Here is a 24,552-nt window from a genome sequence, read left to right as displayed (position 1 = left end):
TCACTTCCATGCGTGGAGCGGATTCCTGATCTTCGGGCACGTACAATTCACCATCAACGTACAAAGTGTCTTTCACGAGTTTAACACGCCTGTGTTCTTTTCTGGCCTGACGGATTACAGGGTACAGTTTTTTACGCCGCTCTTCAACCTCCGGGGGGTACTGTTCGTTGACCCAAACGTGAGTTCCCTTTAATTTCCGAGGGGCTTGTGATCTAACGTACTCTCTGTCTTGGAAGAACGAGAATTTCGCCACTATGTTTCGGAATTTTGTGTTGAACTCCTCAAATTTTCCAATTCTGTGCACTCTCTCGAATGATATGTAATCGTAGATTTTCATCTTATCTTTTATGAAATTACGCAGCACCATCTCACAATTTTCGTTTCTTTTCTCAGGAATACCACAAAAAAACTAGGTTATCTCTCATTGATCTGCTACGGAGATCAGTGATGGACTCCTGTAATTCAACATTTTTCTTTTTTAAAGTGTGAACACTTGAGTTGAGTTCCTCGTCCCTTTTCCTTGAATCATCTTTTAGCTGTTTTAATTCTTTCTCGGCAGTGTGTTTCACACTGTCAAACATATCACTAATAGATTTGGCACTCATCTCCGCCTCTGTCACCGTCTCTTTCATGGTTTTTATTTCACATTCAAATTTTTGAATTTTATTTTCAAGCGAAACAACTGCTTCTGCCATTCTATTAATCGTACTCATTTTATTCTCAATGTCACACATTCTCTTTTCCAATGTAGAGCTGTTTGTTTCAATGTTTGTTAGTCTCGCATCTATTTTTAGAAGGATGGTATGTAAAGTACTAAGAGAAATTTCACTTGGCTGTTCATGGACTCCCTCCATTCCTCCATATATAACTGAATGACTTTGCGAGACTAAGTTTGCAGTATCTGTTACTGATGTAGTAACTGTAGTAGTGTCTGTCATGATTTCAGACTTATAGCAGTGAACACCATATACGAAAATCACAAAAGGTAAAACACCTTTTTACCGAGTTCAGTATACAACACAGTAGGACGCCATGAGTAGTTTTCATTTAGTGTTCACAGATAACCCTATAGTCACTGAATAAAATAGCAAAAATAAACTTCAAGACTCACCAAATATTGCGGATTTACCTTTCTATAAATGTTTACACACTACACAACCATACCACATAACTTTTAGCCAACATCGAAAGTTCTTTGTAGCATATTTCATTCTTTATTGTGGAGCCGATCTTAACACACCTTTACTTGTCTTTGACCCTTGACCATTTTGACAAGTGTTTCCTACAAAGGTTATTAATTAATTAATTAATTATTTAATTATTATATTAATTATTATAAAATACTATTACCCATACTAATATTCCAATTGTTTAGGTCAAAGGGACCAATTCCTAGATTAGGATGACATTAAATACAATAAATTCAATGATATCACTTGAAAAGTCCATGTTTTGGCAACTTAAATCACTGAGTAATCCCTAATCATAATCCCTATTAACCGCCCCTGCCCCTATTAGCGCCCCTTGGGTATTTTTCAATTGTCAGGAAATAAGGGCCCCCTGTACGGTGATTAAAATCATCTAGAATCATATAAAAAAATGAAAGTGAAAATAAAACTTGTCTATTAACCGATTTCTCAGTGGAAAATGAATATTAATTTAGCATTTGGTTGAATTATCTTCACTTTCAGTAAAGTTAGACATTATTTTAGTGGTTCTTTGTATTCATTTTTTATTTTCAAAGGATTTTTTAAGTTAAAATATGACATTAAATATCAATTCAATTCAATTCAATTCTTTTATTGCAAAAGACATACGTCTTATAGCATTTATACAATATAAACAAAAGAAATAAAGGAAATAATGGCTGGACAGTCTTGTAAACCCTTATGAAACATGCACATATATACATATAAACTCATTTTAACAGTCTTTACAGTTCATATGGAGAATGACATGTAATAAAGCAGATATAATCATATCAATCATATAATAATATAGGAGTAACAAATCAGCAAATGACACACCATTACATTATTAAATCATTTCTAAGAGCGAGGGCTTTATAGATAAATTTCCCTAAACTACATAGTTCTTTTACATTATTCACACTTAGCAACTGCATTATTTTGTACATAGATGGCCTATACCAATAATATTTTTTTCAAAAACTTTGTCCGCAATGTTGAATAAATTGGGCAAACAAGTAAAAAAATGGTATTCATCTTCAATTTCTGTAGTACATATTTTACAGAATCTTTTGTCTCTTGTTATATTTTTATGCCTACCAGTTTCAATAAACAGATTATGCGAAGACAACCTCATTTTAGAAATACATTTTTTGTACACCTTTGGTATCGATTTTTCTAAATAATATTGCAAGCATAAATTGTCAATTAAATGTTTATAAATATAACATTTTGTTTCTATTTGCATTTTGCTATATAGGGTCTGTATGAAGTGATCATTAAGTCTTTGACGAATGATTGGCAGACAGATCCGACTTCAGATTCCTTTGGTCGTTCCACATATACCCAAGGCCCAAACAATGTAATTGCTCCTTGATAAATTTTGCCCAACTTTGATAATTTTGCTTATCATTTTCACAACTACAATAAGACCAATCATAAGCAGCTCTTAATATACAATTTTCAGACTGTAATAATTTAAACCAGAATTTAAACATTCGATAAATACGAATAAGGTACATGGGTAGACGGCCTGTCTCAAAGTACAACATGGACGTGTTTGTAGTTTTACGAACACCAAGTACATATCGTATAAACTCAAGATGAACCTTTTCAATGTCTTGGCCTTTGTGGGATCCCCAAACTTCACATCCATAGTTTAAGATACTACACACATAGGTATCAAAAATAGAAAACAAAGTACAATGATTTAAATAAAGCTGCTTCATTGTTGATTTAAGAGCGAACATAGCCTTGCGACCTTGTGCCGCTAATTGTTTTTGGGCATTAATGAATTTACAGTTATAGTTAAACACAATGCCTAAATAGACAAACTGATCCACTATTTCTATATTTTCACCATTATAAGTCCATTTTTCATTTGCGCGGACTTTCCCACCATTTCTAAAAACAACTTTAGTTTTTGATACATTTACATCTAGACCCCATTCGTGCGTATATATTTCTAGTGTATTTAACATGCTCTGTAATTCATCAATTGATTCTGAAAACAATACCATATCATCTGCATACATTAAAAGATAAAGGCTTAATAGCTGCAAATCAGTAGGCGTGTTACCCTGCTTTATGAACTCATTCTCAAGATCATTAACATATAATACAAACAGCATGGGCGATAAAACTTCCCCTTGTAAAAGACCAACATGACTTTCAAAAAAATTTGATATACGATCAGAGGATTTTACACAGCTTCTAATTCTAGAATACATGGAACGAATAATTGTAAGAAGTTTCCCTTGTATACCATAATACTTCAGTTTTCTATATAATTTTTCCCTAATGATGGAGTCAAAAGCCTTTATCATAAAGACTATACCAAAATAACCGCCCACTTTTTGCAATTTTCTAAGCGCCCGGGGCGGTTAATAGGGATTATACGGTATGTTAAATGGTACTATATGTTTAGAGCGAAACAGAAAAGACCATGTGTTTAACAGATTCATAACTGCATATTAGACTTTAAAGGGATGTGTCAGACACCATACAGTGTGTTATTGACCTAGCGACTTTATATATCGGGCTGCTATTGAACCATAAATGAGATAAAAATTTTCATTTTAATTGTGATGTTCCAATTGGATGACAATAAACATGTAATTGATGAATTTTTAATATATTACAGACAACAGTAAAATACTGAAAAGATTGATTTTTTTTATAATCTGCACAGAATAATTAGAATACCTCAACTGTGAATAAATCAAATGCAATATATAGTTACACTTTTTTTGCATGGACCTCAAATTAATCCCCTAGAAGATTGAACCTTTTGTTTGACCTATGTCTACATTATTTTATGGGATACACTTGGTCTATAAAAGTTGTGTTTACATGTGTCAGAACAAAAACACTGTCTGTGTGTTGTGTTCTGACACATATGTAGAAACTTGTAATGACAATTAGTTTAAATAAAAATAACCTTAAATTACTTACTCAAAATTTAGTAAACCTTCATAAAGATGTCACTAAGCATAAAAAGGACCAGTCGATTCACCTGACTGCGTTACGTAGAATCTGAAATGAGAACGCAATCCGAATTTACTCTGAAAGATTTCGTTGCAAGTTGAATTATCAATAAAAATGTGCATTATAACCACAAAATATGACAAAAAATCAACAAAGCATACATATTTACCATTGTTTCAAAGAAGTATATCACAATCAGCCAAAAGGAAAGTCTAGAACAAACCATAGAAAGGAGCTCTTGCTGACTCGGATTTTTTTTCTGTAACAGGAAGTGCAAGTAGAACCTGGCTAATCGTTTCGTATTCATCCAAGAATCGGGAAATACCTTAAGGATGTATTCTTCTGATACCCGGAAAAAAACGTGCATTAAACTTTCCACGTGCTTATATTTTTCTGAAAGTGTAATATCCAAGGAATAATTTAAAGACAAGAAAAGTGTATGTTAGTGTTCATCTAGGAGAGATTCAACCCCTCAAACATAGGCCAAAATAGAGCATGGGAAATTTCATTAAAATAGCTATTAGACCATAAAAATACCTCATAAACTTATAAATACAATTAATTTAAACATAATTTGGCTTAAATTTACTTGAAAGTATTGCAAAGTTAATTTTTTAAGCAAAATATGAGCAAAAAAACACCAATTAGATAACTTGTACCCAAAAATGTTGTACACCGGTGTCAAAATTAGGCAAATTTTTCCCATAAAATTGCTCAAAAAACCAGAGAAAAACATATTTCTACAATTAAACTTTTTGAGAAAATTGTTGTACAGTTTCTTTAGGTATTATGGTTCCTTTTCATAGTATGAAAAGTAGGGGTTAGTGTACATATAAGAAAGTTTTGATATTTTTTTTAATATCCCCACCCCCTATTTCTTTTTTAGCATTTAATGAAATTAAATCAAAGCATTTAGGCTTCAAAGTATGCGTTTTATTCACCAAATATTCAAAATTTGTGCGATAATTTCAGGTAATAATTGCAATTTTGTTTAGAAAAGCTTTTATGAACAAAAAGTAATTATTTAACACATAAAACTTCATAATTATAGTTTGTTAGATGTCCTCTCTTTCCCTTGCCCTGCGGGTTCTGGTTTGTGGTGTTGCATGGTGGCTTCCCTTCCAGTCCCACTTTCTCAATCTGATTTGCATGGTTTTCTCCATCCAATTTTAGTGGTTCTAAAAACCTGCTATCTTCTAAAGTGCTTCATTTGTGATTCTTGTGACAACAAGACTTATCTGAAAAAAAATTATTTTAGAAAAAAAAATTATAAATACTGGTTATTTCATTGTTTAAAAAATGTAAAATCATTATTTTGTCTATCTGACTTTGTTTTTATGAACCCAAGCCTGTAGTTTACAATCAAATAATTTCTGTATGTTCTATAATGTTTCGGAAATATTCTTTTTTTTAACCCGAATAGGCTGCCATAGAAGGAACGACCTAGTTTCTTATCGAATGTAAACAGCAAAAAAAAAATAGAGATGTTACCTTATTGTTTTCGTACGGTATGTCTATAAATTTGGGATTCTGCATTTACAATATCAAATGAAATTTATCATATACTACGAGCTAAAGTTGCAATAAAAAGTATAATACAAATGCTGTCGTCTGCACAAATCTGAAAACGTTCCGTACAAATATGTGACATGTTTTAAAAATGCAATGTTTCAGATTGCAATGTGACAGTATACTAGGTATTTTAAAACTTTTGTATCTATAATGCATAAACATTGCTATATTCAATAAGTTAGAAAGCATTGAAAACCTTTATTTTCGCTTGTCCACTGCTACTGGAACGTCGTCAACACACATCGGCGCTCTAGGCTGGCATGTTTGGGGCGCCGCTTTCGAGAATGTAAATGGTCTGATTGTGATGTCGGCGATATTTAAAATGTATTCAAATTTCTGTCGACTCTTTTAACGAGAATACTTTTAACAGAGTGTCATTCGGCATTCCTGTCGCTTTGAAAGGGGCGATCCCGTCTTCTTCCTCTCTTGATCATGTCGATTTCACTTCTTAGGCCTATGTCGTAAATATCGTAATTTTGCACACGTCTTGGTCATCAATACAACATAGAAAGATTTTTTATTTAAAAATAAATATAGTTAAACATTTGAATAATAAAAACTTTTTAAAATTGTTTGTGAATTGTTATCAGTTTGAATTTTACGACATGTCTAAGTACGAAGACCCACTTGGGGTAAAATGATCATAAGAATTCATCCTTAATCTTTGTAATATTAGTCGTTCAAATTTTTATCTTAAAAATGCATCTCCACTTCAAAGACGAACGCAGATGGCTAAGTGATATAAATTTACTTTATGGAACCAAAGCTAGTTCTTTTATGGAATGCCGTACGTCACAAATTACGTCATCATGCGACTTAGAGAGCAGAAAGAAAGAAAGAAAGAGCAGAATGTTTTCAACTCCATATTTTCTGTAAGTTTGTAAGATTCTCATCTTCTTTTTATATCAGACGGATGTAATAACTTTATTTGGGAATATTTGTTGACAGCTTAATAACAGATATGAGATTCAAGTGGATCTAACATTATCTATGGTAACGCATAACGTTATGTGTTGAAAATGAAAGATGGGCCTAGTACAGGTTCTCTGCTTTTCTTACAATATTATTGGCCCATTGATAGGCCTAATGTTTTAATGTGTTTTTGATTCCTGTTGCATTGGGATCTAGTATATAAAATTAAACTGCAGCAATCAAATAACACAGGTAGCATTTGGGGGGGGGGGGGGGGTGTAGATAGAATGTTGATGTTCTATCGTTAAAATGATAAAAATTAATGTCCTACGTACCCGGTGATGGCTTAAGATTATTCTAACTACGGTGGTAAATTGCAACCCTCCCTTTTGGATTTTTAAAAAAAAAAAAAAAAAAGGAATAAGAAGAATTAAGTTCCAAATTTTTGTTTGTTTGTGTTTTTACCATAGAAAATGTTCAGTGAAAAGCTAATGTTGTAGGATAGGATTCTCAGGTTCTGAGACCAATATTTTCCTTTCTTTTTCAAAAACTTTTCAGGTAATCCATACAAATATTTTTCCTAGTTTTATATCATCCTCCTCTTTTAAAAACCATACCCCACCCGGTATCCTTTTGAGTTATTTATAACTACATGCAGGTGTAAAATGTACATTATAATACCCCCCCCCCCTTTGAAAAAACCCTTCCATCCCTCAACAACAAAAAAAAAAAACCACTGTCCTGTCCACAAGTACCTGTGCATGTGCATTCCAAAATGTATGCAAATATAAAGAGGCTTACTTACATCTGGAATGCAAGACAGAAAGTCCTAGTCACTTCCCTAAAATGAGTCGTACTGTACATATATTTACAAAATATTCATCAATTCGAAAATATTTATTAAATGTTGTATTCTATACTCACAGGTATAATTTGCTGGTTATAAGCAGATCTATGCACGGCACTCCATTATACCACACTGATAGCTTCTCAAAGATTATAAATATGATACATGTAAGCAGGTAAGAAAAAAAATCTAAGAGAGAAATATTTTTTGCAGAGCCTGTGGTATACATTGTTTGTTATTACGTGTATAACAATCAATAACAATTTTGTTATTACGTGTATAACAATTTTGTTATTACATGTATACATGTAGCAAAACCTTAACCATTCAGCTTATATTTGCTTATCTTGCATTTCTTTAATGTAAATACATGTATATATAATCTTCGTTAATTTATAGAATACATGTTTTTAATTTAAATAAAGTGACAAAGAGATAATGAACTAAATGTTAATGAACCTACAGTACCTGACATTTCTGAGTTTCTCTGTAGGCACAGTTACTTGTCATCACAAGGATCAGATTTCAAGTGCCAGAGTAGTCATAACTCCTAAATTTTCCCAATTTGTCAAAAGTACATGTAAGTATTTTATAATATTTTTTGTTAGCTCACCTGAGCCGAAGGCTCAAGTGAGCTTTTCTGATCAAAGTTTGTCCATTGTCTGTCTATTTTTGTTGTTGTTGTCATTAACTTTTCACATTTTCGACTTCTTCTCAAGAACCAGTGGGCCAAATTCAACCACACTTGGCACAAAGTATCTTTAGGTGAAGGGGATTCAAGTTAGTTCAAATGAAGGGCCATGCCATATCAAAGGGGAGATAATTCAGAAATAATGAAAATTTGATGGTATTTAAAAATCTTCTTCTCAAGAACCACTGTGCCAGGAAAGATGAATCTTACAGAGAAGCATCCTCAGGTAGTGTAGATTCAAGTTTATTCAAATCATGACCCCCAGGGGAAGGGCGGGTCCACAGTGGCCAATCAAAGTTTTACATAGAAACCCTTCGGGCTTTATGGAATTTAATCTCATGACCAATTATGACTAAGCTGGGAATATTTCATTGAATTTTTCTCACCTAAGCCAGAAGCTTAAGTTAGCCCTTTTTATGCCCCGTAAACAAAGTGTTGGGGTACAGTTTATAGTTTTTGTCATGTCCGTCTGTCTGTCTGTCTCTTTGTCTGTCTGTTTGTTCTCAAAAACTTTAACCTTGCCCATAACTTTTGATTTATTGGAGCCATGACTTTCATATTTCACATGTGTATTCCTTGTGACAAGACCTTTCTTTGGGTACTACCAAATTTGACCTCTCGACCTTGGAGTTTGACTCACTTTTACATGATAATTTTACACTTTTACTTTGGCCATATCTTTTGAACAGTAGACACCAGGACATTTATACTTCACATGTGTATTTTTTATTGAAAGACCTTTCACTGGATACCAACAACATTGACCCTTTGACTTTGACCTAGTAGATTTCTGTACCTGTGCAAAACTTGATTCTTGGCCATAACTTTTGAACGGTAAGGGATACGGTTTTCATACTTCACATATGTAATCCTTGTGAGAAGACCCTTCATTGGATACCAAGCACTTTAACCCTTTGACCTTGACCTTTGAGTTTGACCTACTTTAAAAGACAAGCCTTGACCATAACTTTCAAAGGGTTAGGGCTAGTGCTTTCATATTTTACATATTTAATTCTTGTGACAAGACCATTTATTTGATAACAAGAACTTTGACCCTTTGACCTTGACCATGGAGTTTGACCTACTTTTAAAAGAAAATTAACCTTTGCCATAACTTCTGAAAGGTTAGGGCTAGGGCTTCCATTTATTATTATTAGTGCATAATATTTCCATGACGGTTTAAATAGTAAAAAAAATTCAAACTTATTCCTTTAAAAAGTTGAACTTTGAAGATATAAAATTCATGACTAGTCTTAATAATATTTTTAGATTTATTTCTGTTCTTTGCTTTACAGAGATCTTTCGCTGATGGACTCAAATTGTTCAGGAAAAAATCCAGCTACCACAGCCACAGATTTCTGGCGTGTGTTCAGAAGGAACATAGATGCAATGGTAGGTAAATTTTGCTTTTAAATTCCCTTGCAACAGATACAAATTGCATCATCAGATATAGGTCAATGAAACAGAGACAATTATCTCAAGGTTTAATTGATACCTGACACAAGATTGTTTTTAAGTTTAAAGTCATTTGCAGGAAAATTGTTTTCATTTTTTGTCAATAATTTTATACTTAAGAAACATTATAATTATACTAGTACTTTTAATTATGATTTATGATGTATGGTTTTGAAATCATAATAATTTATGATGTATGTTTTTTAATTTTTTAAAGATCATTTACAATGTAGGCAATATAAATTCAACGTTTTACCAAATTGAACTTAGGGATGATATGAGATTGCTATATCTACTTTTGTTCATATTTTATGTTATCTTGATAAGTAGGGAAATATTGACTTTGGAAATGCAGTTGTAAAATTCATGACTGTATTTCATTTACCGGTACCCAGTATTCATTACAATTATTTTCTCTTGCAGATGAAACAATCTCCAGACAGATGGGTGGCCCTTGAGCAGAGAATGTTAAAAAGAATCAAAGCATTCAATTAAGACGATTAAGAAACAGAATGTGTCCAGTTGTTTGTTCATCAAAAGAATAACTTGGATAATCATAGTGGTGCTTCCTCAAAATCTGCATGTGTTAAAATTAAGCAGTTTCAAATTAAGATTTAGATAAAGCTCATTAAGTCATTTGCTGGATCAGATTTTGAGATTGTACTTATTGCATTTTTTTGAATACAGTAACAGTGAAACGTTGATGATTAGTTGTACAAATTCATATACAGATCTAAGTATTAGAATTTCCTAATACTTTTCATCAAATGGATTAAAAGAATTGAAAGTCCAATATACTAGGAAAAATATATAAATTACATCACATGGATTTGATATGAATATATCATGATATTTACATGAAATTCGCATGAAATTCATATGAAAATCTGTAAAGAAAGCAGCAAAAATATTCATATGAATTTCGTGCGAATTTTTATTCGCATGATATTCGTGCGAATTTCATGTCAAAATCGCATGATATTTTCATGCGAATATCATGTGTGGTCCTTTTCTTCTCCTTTTCATGCGAAGAATTCGCACGATATTCATGCGAATTTCATATGAAGTTCATGCGAGCCACTTTTGTCTGTGTAACTTAGCCTTTACAACCACATGATTTGACAAATTTTAAAGGAGAAAATAAATCATATTTCACCACCCCTGTTGATTTTAATAACAGTTATTGTGACATTGTCGGTATCCGCTGCTATGATAAGCATTCATTTAGTCCACTTTAATTATAACACACAACACTAACTTTGCTATGTTATATTTATAGTAACTGGGAACTTTATGTTTAATGTATGATTTAGATGAATGTTAAAGTTAGAAGATTTTTGAATAAAATGGTAATCCCCGAGGAGATAGAGAAACAAACTGTCTTACTGCCAAATCAACAAACATTCCAACTTTGAAATCAATTGTACCACCATGAAAAAAGTTTTTCAGAAAAACAGAATATTTGTAAATGGAAAAACATCCAAAGAATCCTACGATTCTCGGGTGATGACCCTCCTCTAAAGGATGTTTCATACAAAGACTGGGGGTTTGAAGTACAGTGCCTTATGAAATTTTTCAATGTATTTCCACAATCAGGTTAGCGTACATCTTTTGGATGTAAACTTGAAACAATGCTACAGAGGCGGCCCCATATTATCACTGTGTTCCAGGATAATTAAGAAGAATTATTCTAATTCAAAAGAGAGAGCGAATCAAAAAAATCCATCCAACAGACTACAAGAAAAGAATAACAGACAAGGTTAATTTAAAAATGTAATAGATGACAGACTGTGTTTTTCTCCTCCTGCGACATATGTCCAGGAGACAAAATAACATACAGCTACAATAAGGGGCAGAGATGCACCTACCCATGGAGGCAAAAGAATAAAGTGAGATTTTTGGTTACAATAGACAGTAGATCATTACTTATTAATTAATCCGCGTGCTTGAATATCAATTTAAATTTTCTACATATAAACATATTTTTCATCATTACAGATCATGGAAAAAGAGATATTAAAGTACCCAATCATCCGACTGGAAAGATGCGATATGGTAATGTTTAAAGAAAGAGATTTTTGGTTACTATAGACAGTAGACCATTACTTATTAATTAATCCGCGTGCTTGAATATCAATTCAAATTTTCTACATATACGAGGGTTGTCCCAAAAAGTCGTAGAAAGGTTTAACAGTTTTGTTTCTCTTTGCTTTATTAAATTTCTTTCCTTGTCAGAGCAAAGAGTAACATTTTATGATCATGCACTATAAGTTTCATGATGATATCACATCTTATAAGAAAATTATGAAAAAATAACGAAAGAATATAAGGGTACACCGGCGCACAAAAGCAAGCGTAAATTACGTCTTTTATAACGTCATTATCTCTTTGTCTACTTCACTAGCGGGTATTAACATTCAATGATTTTTTTAAGTGATAGACCACTCTTGACTAACGGACATATTTAAATTCATTACTGTCTATTTGTTTTTTACTTGTTTTTTTTTTAAAGCAGATTCAAATTTCAGTCGAAATTTAGTCGAAAGATTGCCTTAAATTGAAGGCAGCAGAGAATACAAATTGTTTGACGTCGTTCGCGGTCCAGATTTTTCCAAATTGTCTGCGTTTATCAAGCAGTACTCTACTTCTTACATGCCGTAATTAACTATTATTGGTAAAGAAGAAAAACTCTCATTGAAAATCGTGCAATTTAAAAATAACTTCTTTATTGACATCTGGTGTCTAATGTCACTTCTGTACATATTTTACCCGTCTCTGATGTATATTAACCATATCCAACACAATTTATTACATCTCCGTGCGCCGACTACGCGTTTGACGACGTCATTTTCATCAAACTCAATTTCAACGATACTATGAAAATCATGACACCAATCGCGTGTTTCTAATGATATTTATATGAAATTTTGATATAATATTAAGATTTTTATTCTGGTTTCAGTAATTTAAATTTAAGTTCAATGTATTATATAGTACTAAAGAAATAAAAGCAAATGTAATAGTTATATGCGTAAATTATTCAGAATTTTGTCCGTGCGCCGACAGGCCTTATCGGCCTTCATATAAATCGTCCTAATATTATTAATATGAAAGATATATTTTTAAAAATTCACAATTTTAAAGAACATTGACTATATCATGTCTTTGCAAAATTTGGTATGTATTGGTTGCATGATTAAAAAATTATAAACATTGTCTACGACTTTTTGGGACAACCCTCGTATACATATTTTTAATCATTACAGGTCATGGAAAAAGAGATGATATTAAAATACCCAATCATCCGACTGGAGCGATGCGATATGGTAATGTTTAAAGAAAGAGATTTTTGGTTACTATAGACAGTAGACCATTACTTATTAAAAACAAAATACGGTATTAGCAGTAGTTGGCCGGAAAAATTACTTGGAGGACGCTGCTCGTGTCATTGATGCGACAGACAGTGAAGAAAGTGAAACTGAACAGTAAAACTTTCAAGTATAGTCGTTGTTATTGATACTGATGAACATTGTTTATACAGGGTGTTTCATAATATATGTTACATTTTGAATCTTCAATTTGACAAACACAAGAAAAAGATACTGATAAGTCTTTTTATCAAATTGATGTATGTATCCATAAGATTCATTAAATATAATAACAAACTAAAATATTTAACATTGAACAAAATCTTACATATTAATGAAAATAAGGGATATTTCCAACATGCGTCATTTTTTGCTACCTACGTTGAATTTCACGACGTCAAAAACTCACATTACATGTTCTAAATGATCTCCATTATTTCAACAACAAAAAACATTGCTTCTTGAAATTTGTATAGAGTATAACCTTGTCAAATAAGATACTAATGAGATATATTATCTTTTTTGAGAAAACAGTTTGTTACATGTAGAAAATCTAAAAGGGAAGCAATTCTTTTACATAGGGAGTATAATAATCCCTTTTCGTCTAATATCTTTGATATCCTGAAGGTTTCTTCAAATCCAACTGCAAAGGAATAGTTTTATTCTGTTCATTTTTAATAGAAATCCGTTAGCGCATATTATAAAATATTTAATCATTTTTTCTAGTATGGCTCTTTGGTAATATGTTTATGTAGTTTTGTTATTGCATTGACACCCCTATGTTTTTATTTTACCTGAAGTTAACTCAGGAATAAGAAGAATTTACAATTGTCAAAACCATTATAACTATTTAGAACATACCATACTTTGATTACGTTAATATAAATCTGCCTAAACTAAAAAAAGATTAAAAGAAAATATTATAGATGCCATGCACTTCTCTTGAAATTATATGATTGATTTTACATGGAAAATATGAACTACGCATTTAAAAGAAAATTTCATTCGGTCATGTAAATAAGAACGGCAAATGCAATAATTTCAGGACTTAAACACAATCAATATTTTAGAAATAATAATAACATAACAAGCCAATCGTTTTGCAGGAATAGATAATAATTTGATATTTAAACTCGTCGGTTGACGGATAAATTTTAAACTCTCACAGAAACACTCCAAATACACATAGAGACTACAAAATGTGCAGTCTTGGTATTGTTTGTTTAATGGCCTCTATTTTTACAGTTACTCGTGCTACCATTTCCTCCTTGAGATATATCGCGAAACTGGAACTCGATAACAAGATGTCTGATGAGGAACTTGTAGGAGAACACGGAGCCCAATCTTTAAGTGAATGTGCTGCCACCTGTCAGAAAGATTGCGGTTTCTTCGGGTACAATCCTACGCTGAAGAGGTGCCGGACCCACAAGAAGACGTTCACTTCCGGAATGTCGGACGAAAACGGATGGCAGTATTATTTTCCGGACTGTATGTATTAGTTTTTATTTAAGTTTTTAATCTTCCTTAATTTGTCACAGATAAAAAGATTTATTTTACGTAATTTCGATTGTTTATTCTTTAAAGTCGTCTCAAGCATTGTACTGAGAAGATAACTAAGTTATTTATTCATTGTTTAAGTTATAATCTTATGAATTCTTAGTTTGGTTTTGCGTTCTTCCTTTAGATGGTCTAAATCTGAATCGTAAATAATTCTCAGTTGTGATTTATTTTTTGTTTCATTTTATGTTTTAAAAATTCTATATAATTCTCTCAATAGTTCTTTAGTCCCCCCCTTTATTTATTATAAGTCAAAATCCTATATGATTCCCACTTCTGTGCTTTAGTTTTCCCTTTATAATATGTAAGTGCTTATCCTATATAATTCTCAATTTCGGTCTTTAATTTTTCCTTTATATTATGTAAATCCTAATCCTTTAAAATTATCACTTTTGTTTTCTAGCTCTCCCTTCAGATTGTAAGGAACTTCGTGACAATGGTTATGATAAATCGGATGTGTACGATATTTACCCATACGGGATAAAGTCCATTCCAGTCAAAGTTCACTGTAACATGGATATAATGGGCGGCGGGTGGACGGTAAGATTTATTTAATTTTTAGTTTTAAATCCGGGTTTTTTTTATATATGGGGACGATATTGTGATATTTATATTGTGTCTCTTCCAGGATATTGAATCCATTTTTTTCTTATTCATTAATTGATATTCTGCTATCACCTTCATTTGGTGTTTTCATTTTCCAAACGTATGTGATACGCAAGAGCATGATCAGATTAGGTATGATTTTTAGTGTTGAGGCAGAATACGGAAAAATAAAAAAATGTTACAGGGATCTTAAAACCCGGTTTAATGTCAATTTCAGTATTTCGCAAAATTCTCTGCTCGTCTTTATGACCTTGTTAATAAAAGTATCAGTGGGTCGTTTTTTTGCTGTTTCTTTCATATCCATTGTAAGATCGTTATATACAAAATAGGACCACAGAATGTTACATCTATCTGTTTCATAGACAGAATCACGGCGCGCTACCACAGCAAGAGTCCTGATCACACCTCTGGAATTTGCGGGGGTGTGCTTTATGCCCTGTTTACAGATATTGATTGGTTGTTGCATTTTTATAAGATCACAACTCGTAATATGTATATTTTCATTCAATCAAAATGGATGACAAATCTAAAAATCATACCCATCGCTATAAAGTTTTTATTTAAACAGCAAGCAAACTAGCCTAATAAATGTACCTACACTTTTCCAAGGCAATCCAAAAACGAATCGATGGGTCCGTCAGCTTTGACATGAACTGGACAGACTACAAAAATGGTTTTGGTGAACCGGAACAGGAAGTTTGGATTGGTAAATATGAGCTGATATTGGGACATTGATTTATTTAAAAAAATGACCAAAGATCTTTATAAACATATGAACTTGGGAAGCAATTTAAAAATCATTATTTTTGCAGAAAAAAGTTTAAGACTTTAAATATTAAGATCAAACGTCGTTAAGGAATGTTTGTAAGTTTTGTGTGATTGATAGGTGTGTGAAGAATATGGAAATAACGAACAGTATTCAATAATATACAAAATAAGAGCAGAGCAAACACGGACCTCCGAAACATCAGAGGTGGGATCAGGTGCCATGGAGGAATGAGCTTGTCACGTAGGAATATGTCTGCGTTATATGCACACCCATAATTCACGCTAAACTTATAAACATTCCTTACATTTACATTTTCTGTGTATTAAAGCATCAAAAATAAACTCAATATTTGAATTTCGCGCTGCCCTATTTCGTTGCATTTTTGTGACGTCTCTGTAGCCTCATTGTGACGTCAAGTTAGCACAGGTTTTTCCGTGAATATTTCTTCGTATGATTATACACAGAAATGGTGTTCAAATCAGTTTCAGTGTTGATTACTAGAAAAACACAGCAAATATAAATACATATAAATAAAGCATGATGAAGAGCAGATTATAGATATCTACATCTGCATTCTTTAAACAATGTCAAAAGCATGCATTTTAATATGATACATGTATATAAAATGATATAGAATTTGACGATGTTTTTTACGAAAATCTCAAGATTGTTTGATTCCCTTGGGTTATTTCTACTTAACAAAAGTATTATTATACACATAATTGTTGATTTTGAATGTATCTTAAAACAGGAAACTAATTCGATTTCTCATTTAGGTATGATTAAATTCAAATATGAATCGATGGATTTTTCTTATACAGGAAATGACGTTATCCATCAATTAACAAAAGAAAACAACTCGTCCCTGTATGTGTCCATCACTCTCCAGAATGGTACAACGCTGTATGAAATGTACGGCGGATTCTCTGTCTCCGACGAAGCAGGAAAATATAAACTCTTTCTTGCAGGACCTGCCACTGGAACTTTAGGTAAGTGTATCCACGTTAAGTTCATAAAATTAGGTCCAAATTACGCATATTATCATCATAATACTTTTCTGTATTGAAATATTATTAAGTTGTTAAAAAAGACAAAGATACGTTTTGATATTCTGTATACTTTTTTGATTCCATGCTAATTAAACATTGTAATATTTCAGAGTATTATTTGCAGTATAATTCACGTATTCAGCTGACATTGAAGTTATTGATTTATAATGCCGACATCTTCACAAAAATCTGATGTTCAAAGAAAATTATTTAATCGGAAACATATTCAAATTAAAACAAAAAGCCGTATTCAAAACATCTCAATACCAGTCACGGTAGCCCAGTGGTAGAGCGTTCGCTTCGTGATCGGGAGGCCCGGGTTCGATTCTCGTTCGCGGCGCCGCGTCATACCTTAGACGTAAACAAAGGTAGTGACTGTTCCTTCGCCAAGCGCTCGGCATCAGAAGTGAAAGTCACGGTTCTTTCGGATATGACCTTAAAAACGTAGGTCCCGTGTCACGGTACAAATGTAGACGCTGGCACGATAAAGAACCCTCGCTCAATGGCCCTGAGTTCCGAGTAGGACTGAAACGATATACCCCCTCCACGATACGATACATATTGCAATACTTGTGTCACAATTCAATTTTTTCGATACAATACATTTTAAAAAGGGAACATATCATTAGGTTAAAGAAAACATGTATTCAGATTCCAAAAGATACATAAAAGGTTGTAATACAAGGAGAAAACACTTTTGTGCTTCTGCCAATTATAATAGCACATTGTTTGTGTCAAATCTAGCAGTAGCAGCCTGTGCTAAACTTTTCTGTCTCAATTATCTCTCCCTTGAGTGTCAAACTGTCAAAATGAGGACAAAGCCAGTCATTTCAAGGGGTAATCTAACCTGATTATAAAAAAATGTATTGAATTGAAAATTGAGGTAGTGAATTGAATTGAAGAATTATATTGAACAATATCGATATTTCTATGAACTGTTTCAGCCCTAGTGCCGAGTATAGGTCTAAGTTTGAAGCCCTTCACCGGCATACGGTGACGTCTTCATATGAGTGAAAAATTCTCAAGAGGGACGTTAAACAATATACAATCAATCAATCAAAACATCTCAACGTGTTCCACATTAACTGTACCGTTTCTCTATGAAATGAAAATCTAGTCTGATTTTCAATAATTGACATTTTTACTTCTACGGAATAAGAAGTTTACAGAGCGTCACTAATCTTAAATGTCGAAAAGTTTACGAAAATTTTATGATAAAAAACCTATCGGATATTTATTCAAATAAAAAAAAGTTCAAAAAGTCCTCAAAGCATTTTACATTTACAATATGTATGATTTATTTAATGGAAATCTTACATTTCAAAACATTTACAGGTACACCATATCTTATATCGTTATAATTATGGATGAGTTACTACGTATTGCATTTCATATATTTTGAAAAGCACGGTCTCTGTTATACTCATGTTTTCTGATATTTCCAGTGATCTTACCCCCCCCCCAAAAAAAAAAAAAAAAAACAAACAAACATGCTTTAAAAGTGTACACGCCTGAGGTTTATTGTCACACTAGAAAAGAAGCTGTGAATTGCGCAATGTTTTGTTGACTTGTATTTTTTATTTCTCTTCAAACTAGACAATACTTTTAACTGTGTATCTCGTATCTCAGACGTTTTTCAGTATTAAGATTAATGGGATGTAAATTAATGAATAATACTAATCATTTCTGTTCTATTTTTCCTTTCATTTTTCTAGGACTTAATTAAATAAATATTGATCTTTCCAACCCTAAAGCCGTCTATCTTAGAACTACCTCAGTATTATTAATGAAAATTAGATAGAATATTTATACATCCATTATGTCTGTGATTCCTTTTGTTTAATTTTACAGGAGACAGTATGTACGACACAGGTGATAGTTGGTACGATCTGTCTGGGATTCCTTTTGTTTAATTTTACAGGAGACAGTATGTACGACACAGATGATAGTTGGTACGATCTGTCTGGGATTCCTTTTGTTTAATTTTACAGGAGACAGTATGTACGACACAGGTGATAGTTGGAACGATCTGTCTGGGATTCCTTTTGTTTAATTTTACAGGAGACAGTATGTACGACACAGATGATAGTTGGTACGATCTGTCTGGGATTCCTTTTGTTTAATTTTACAGGAGACAGTATGTACGACACAGGTGATAGTTGGTACGATCTGTCTGGGATTCCTTTTGTTTAATTTTACAGGTGACAGTATGTACGACACAGGTGATAGTTGGTACGATCTGTCTGGGATTCCTTTTGTTTAATTTTACAGGAGACAGTATGTACGACAAAGGTGATTCTTACTACGATCTGTCTGTGATTATTTTTGTTTAATTTAACAGGTGACAGTATGTACGACACAGGTGATAGTTGGTACGATCTGTCTGGGATTCCTTTTGTTTAATTTTACAGGAGACAGTATGTACGACACAGGTGATAGTTGGTACGATCTGTCTGGGATTCCTTTTGTTTAATTTTACAGGAGACAGTATGTACGACACAGATGATAGTTGGTACGATCTGTCTGGGATTCCTTTTGTTTAATTTTACAGGAGACAGTATGTACGACACAGGTGATAGTTGGTACGATCTGTCTGGGATTCCTTTTGTTTAATTTTACAGGAGACAGTATGTACGACACAGATGATAGTTGGTACGATCTGTCTGGGATTCCTTTTGTTTAATTTTACAGGAGACAGTATGTACGACACAGGTGATAGTTGGTACGATCTGTCTGGGATTCCTTTTGTTTAATTTTACAGGTGACAGTATGTACGACACAGGTGATAGTTGGTACGATCTGTCTGGGATTCCTTTTGTTTAATTTTACAGGAGACAGTATGTACGACAAAGGTGATTCTTACTACGATCTGTCTGTGATTATTTTTGTTTAATTTAACAGGTGACAGTATGTACGACACAGGTGATTCTTACTACGATCTGTCTGGGATTCCTTTTGTTTAATTTTACAGGAGACAGTATGTACGACAAAGGTGATTCTGACTACGATCTGTCTGGGATTCCTTTTGTTTAATTTTACAGGAGACAGTATGTACGACAAAGGTGATTCTTACTACGATCTGTCTGTGATTATTTTTGTTTAATTTAACAGGTGACAGTATGTACGACACAGGTGATTCTTACTACGATCTGTCTGGGATTCCTTTTGTTTAATTTTACAGGAGACAGTATGTACGACAAAGGTGATTCTGACTACGATCTGTCTGGGATTCTTTGTGTTTAATTTTACAGGTGACAGTATGTACGACACAGGTGATAGTTGGTACGATCTGTCTGGGATTCCTTTTGTTTAATTTTACAGGAGACAGTATGTACGACACAGGTGATAGTTGGTACGATCTGTCTGGGATTCCTTTTGTTTAATTTTACAGGTGACAGTATGTACGACACAGGTGATTCTTACTACGATCTGTCTGGGATTATTTTTGTTTAATTTTACAGGAGACAGTATGTACGACACAGGTGATAGTTGGTACGATCTGTCTGGGATTCCTTCTGTTTAATTTTACAGGTGACAGTATGTACGACAAAGGTGATTCTTACTACGATCTGTCTGGGATTCCTTTTGTTTAATTTTACAGGAGACAGTATGTACGACAAAGGTGATTCTGACTACGATCTGTCTGGGATTCCTTTTGTTTAATTTTACAGGAGACAGTATGTACGACAAAGGTGATTCTTACTACGATCTGTCTGGGATTCCTTTTGTTTAATTTTACAGGAGACAGTATGTACGACACAGGTGATAGTTGGTACGATCTATATGGGATTCTTTGTGTTTAATTTTACAGGTGACAGTATGTTAGATACAGGTGATTCTTACTACGATCTGTCTGGGATGTACTTTAGTACCCCAGACAGAGACAACGACCGATACGACATAAACACTGGACACTGTGCTCATTTCTACGGAGGAGGCTGGTGGTTCAACCACTGTTACCACGCCTTCCTTAACGGTCCCTGGGCCCCGAAGTTCTGGATTAGACCATGGTATCCTACAGTTAGTTTGGGGATGATTGTAAGGGGTACCACCATGATGATCAGACGTCACTAGGTAAAACTCATCAAATCTTAATAACTTTTTGTTTTTATTTTTATATTACTGTGAAAATTTTAATTATAATATTTTTTAAATAGAAAAAATATGCTATCATACATTTATCTGTCAAGTATTAAATTAATGTTTTTTTTACAGACGTAAGATCATCGATGGATTATGCAAACCCTCAAGAGACGATTTTAAATTATTTTTTATCGCTAAGTTCTTTTTAGTCCCCTACCGGTGAAACCGGAGGGGACTATAAGTTTCCTCTGCGTCCGTCCGTCTGTCTGTCTGTCTGTCCCCGTCAGTCTGTCCCACTTGGTTTTCCGCACTTTTTTTCTAAACGCTTGCAGATATTGAGCTGAATTTTGGTACGTGAGTGTATCTTAATGAGTTGCAGATCATGTTTGAATTTCGTTTCGCTTCATTGATTTTTGACAGAATTATGGCATTTTGAATATTTTTCATTCCCACTTGGTTTTCCGCACTTTTTTTCTAAACGCTTGCAGGTATTGAGCTGAATTTTTGTAAGTGAGTGTATCTTAATGAGTTACAGATCAAGTTTGAACTTCGTTTCGCTTCATCGATTTCTGACAGAATTATGGCATTTTGAATATTTTTCATAATCGCTTAATTAAGATCGGGTTCGAACTGCGCTAACTTTCGATTGTCGACAAAAATATGAAGCGAGGAAAAGACGATGGATAAATGAGTTGAATTGTCGTCTTAAAGTTTAGTATTTTATTAGATTTAAGGCATTTACAATTTGAAAATCTTTCAGTTTAACCTTGGACATGACTTTTGCACATTAAAAAATGACATCCTGAAGAAAAAGGGGAACCCGGTAGGGGACATGTATTGCTTTTGCAATACTCTCAGAATGCTTGTTTTTTTTTTAAATATTTAACACATATTTAAAGATATGTTATCGGTAAAAGAAGGGGTTGAACTGCTCTGTAAAGCGAAACTGAATGTAAAAGATTTTCTTCATATGTATTGTAATAAATTTGAAATATTTCGTTGTTATTTAAAAATACTGATAAACGGACATGTTTGTACGGATAATTAGGAAGTAGATTGCTTTGTTCTTAAACCTATTACAGTGGAACATGTTTAATTCGACACATTTGTTTGCAATATGTTTACTGTGGTGTCCGCCATTCAATATCATTCCTCATTTATACTTATGTCAATAATCTTTACACGCTGCAATACCACACCTTGTTTATTTCGTTACATACATTCGTAATTTCTCTTCAAGGCGCATGAAAAGGCGACAAAAAAGACCACGCATGAAATTCATATGAATGTTTTTGCTACGTTCTTTACAGATTTTCATATAAAAAATATATGTTGTGAAATGGGTTTCATCTGCACAGAAAAAATGCATTTTGTTTTGATAAAAAATATTATACTATTGTAAGCTTGTTTCTAATATCAAAATTGTCTCTGATATATAAACAGATTTGTTTCGTAGATATAAAGTTATGTGGATCAAGCAAACACGATAAGTTATTAACATCTAGTAACCTTGAATGCTTTTTTCTGACATTTTTATACACAGGACAATCAAGTAAAGAGTGTTTTACATCCTCAAGTATAGTTGGAAACAAAATCTGCTTTCTCTAGGAATGACAGGATTACAGTATCTACTTGTTTCTACGTACATCTTATGTGCATTTATTCTTAACTTCGTTAGATATGATAATAAATTCTTATGAAAAGGAAAACACAAGTATGGTTGGATTTTCAGTTTCTTATAATGAATAATGTACGCACTATAAAATGACAGCTTACCGCATTGATTATAATTAATGTGTTGGGGTTCAGGAAAAAAAAATTATGTTCAAAGAAATTTTTAAGATTAGGACTAAAAGTTTTAAAATCTGTGTCAAAGTTATAATCTAACATCTTCTGTATTGATTTTACACACCTTTGCAAACATTTTTTTTTCACTAGCCATTCGAGTATCTACCAAGTAAGCATTCTTGAGTAAGACATTGCAATTATTATATTTTTTTTGTTAATTTTTTCAATCTGGAATAATATTTAAAAACAAGCTGGTAAATTTTGGTATGTACAGGGAAAACACCTAATTCAATCTTATTTGCTAAATTTGATGCTTTACTATGGACACCTAAGATGTTTTCAAAGATAAAATTTTGGATTTTTTCAAAAGGAGTTTTATCAAAATTATTAGATTTGTTTTAAAATCAGAGATCCAAATTTCTGAAGAGTATGTTAAAATTGGCACAATAATTGATTCATATAGTTTTAACCACAAGCTGGGGGAGAGATTTGAGCCAAAGGGTAGTTTATGCTTTAAGGCAAAATAAGCTTTTCGGGCTCTGGAAGCAAGGTCATCACAAGCATGTTTTAAATTGCCATTTGATTTTAAAAATATACCAAGATATTTGTACTTATCAGTAATACTTATATAATTATTGTTATAAAAAAAAATGCATATTTCTTTATTTCTCTGGTCGAGCAAATCATAATCTTTGTTTTTTCTAAGTTTACATATAACTTCCATTCTATACAATATCTTGAAAGACTGTCCATACAATTTTGGAGACCTTTAGCTGACTCTGATAATAAAACAAGATCATCAGCAAAAAATAAATGATTTAAAGTTAAATCACCTAAACATGCTGGGTAAGTCATAACTTTATCAAAATAATTTTCAAAGTCGTCAACAAAAATAATAAATAAAATAGAACTAAAATTGTCCCCTTTTTAAGTCCTAATGAAGTATCATAAAACTCACTATAAAAAATTTCCTGTCTTACAACACATTTTGTAGTAGAGTACATATGTTTTATAATATTGAAAAAATTTCTACCAATACCTTTTTTTTAAAATCTTATACATAAGAGCTGGTCTATATCCAGAATATATCAAAAGCTTCTGAGAAATCAACATAGCACAAAAATAATTCCTTCTTTTTATTAAACAGATACTTGTTAATAAAAGTTTTGAGGATGACAACATTATCTGTTGTACGATATCCTTTCCTAAATCCTGCCTGAAAACAACTTAACAACCCTTCTGATTCTAAATTATTATTAAGTCGTGTTTGAAGGAGTCTATTAAAAAGTTTACCGAAACGACTTGTTACACTTAATGCTCTATAGTTATTGCAATTTCCTGGATCTCCAGATTTGTACAAAGTTGTGATAAATGAGAAGTTCCATTATTCTGGTATTCTGAAGAATTTTATTAAAATGTTTAACCAGTATAGGCACGAAAATATTAGAACTAATTTTTAATAAATTCATTTGGAATAAGATCTAAACCGGAGCTTTTTCAGATTTCAAGCTGGATATTCCTATTTGCACTTCTTTAGGTGTAAATAGAGAGTCTAGTGGTTTGTTTTTGTCAACTTCACAATTAATATCCATACCTATGCCATGTTCGTTAGAATTTAATAGAGTATGAAAATGGTCAACCCACTAAGATATATTAATGGGTGACTCTGGCTCAACCTGA

The 24,552-nt window shown here is 32.7% G+C and overlaps 1 protein-coding gene and 1 long non-coding RNA gene across 2 annotated transcripts; both read left to right on the top strand.

Annotated features, from left to right (window-relative positions):
* The first annotated feature begins 6,542 nt into the window (after window positions 1-6,542).
* Window positions 6,543-8,077, top strand: LOC134261602 (uncharacterized). Its single transcript, XR_009990853.1, has 3 exons — window positions 6,543-6,619; window positions 7,586-7,681; window positions 8,000-8,077. It is a non-coding gene; the product is annotated as an uncharacterized LOC134261602 (long non-coding RNA).
* A 6,151-nt stretch (window positions 8,078-14,228) lies between these two features.
* LOC134261606 (fibroleukin-like) lies at window positions 14,229-21,075 on the top strand. The gene is made up of 5 exons (XM_062744028.1): window positions 14,229-14,508; window positions 14,981-15,117; window positions 15,793-15,889; window positions 16,774-16,941; window positions 20,813-21,075. The coding sequence occupies exons 1-5, from the start codon at window positions 14,247-14,249 to the stop codon at window positions 21,073-21,075; spliced, it is 927 nt and encodes a 308-aa protein (XP_062600012.1). The 5' UTR covers window positions 14,229-14,246.
* The last annotated feature ends 3,477 nt before the right edge of the window (window positions 21,076-24,552 follow it).

The sequence above is a fragment of the Saccostrea cucullata genome, unplaced genomic scaffold (genome assembly GCF_032062105.1).
Source record: "Saccostrea cucullata isolate Sc308-1 unplaced genomic scaffold, CSIRO_AGI_Scuc_v1 ctg633, whole genome shotgun sequence".
NCBI lineage: Eukaryota > Metazoa > Mollusca > Bivalvia > Ostreida > Ostreidae > Saccostrea > Saccostrea cuccullata.
Note: the sequence above shows the minus strand (reverse complement) of the source record. Positions and strands in the feature narration are given on the sequence as shown.

Bases quoted from the DNA above. Each gene is read 5' to 3' on its own strand.
- LOC134261606 (XM_062744028.1), top strand. From the start codon at position 14,247: ATGGCCTCTATTTTTACAGTTACTCGTGCTACCATTTCCTCCTTGAGA. The intron at 14,509-14,980 runs GTATGTATTAGT...TTTGTTTTCTAG, and splicing joins GCAGTATTATTTTCCGGACT to CTCTCCCTTCAGATTGTAAG. The intron at 16,942-20,812 runs GTAAGTGTATCC...TTAATTTTACAG, and splicing joins ACCTGCCACTGGAACTTTAG to GTGACAGTATGTTAGATACA.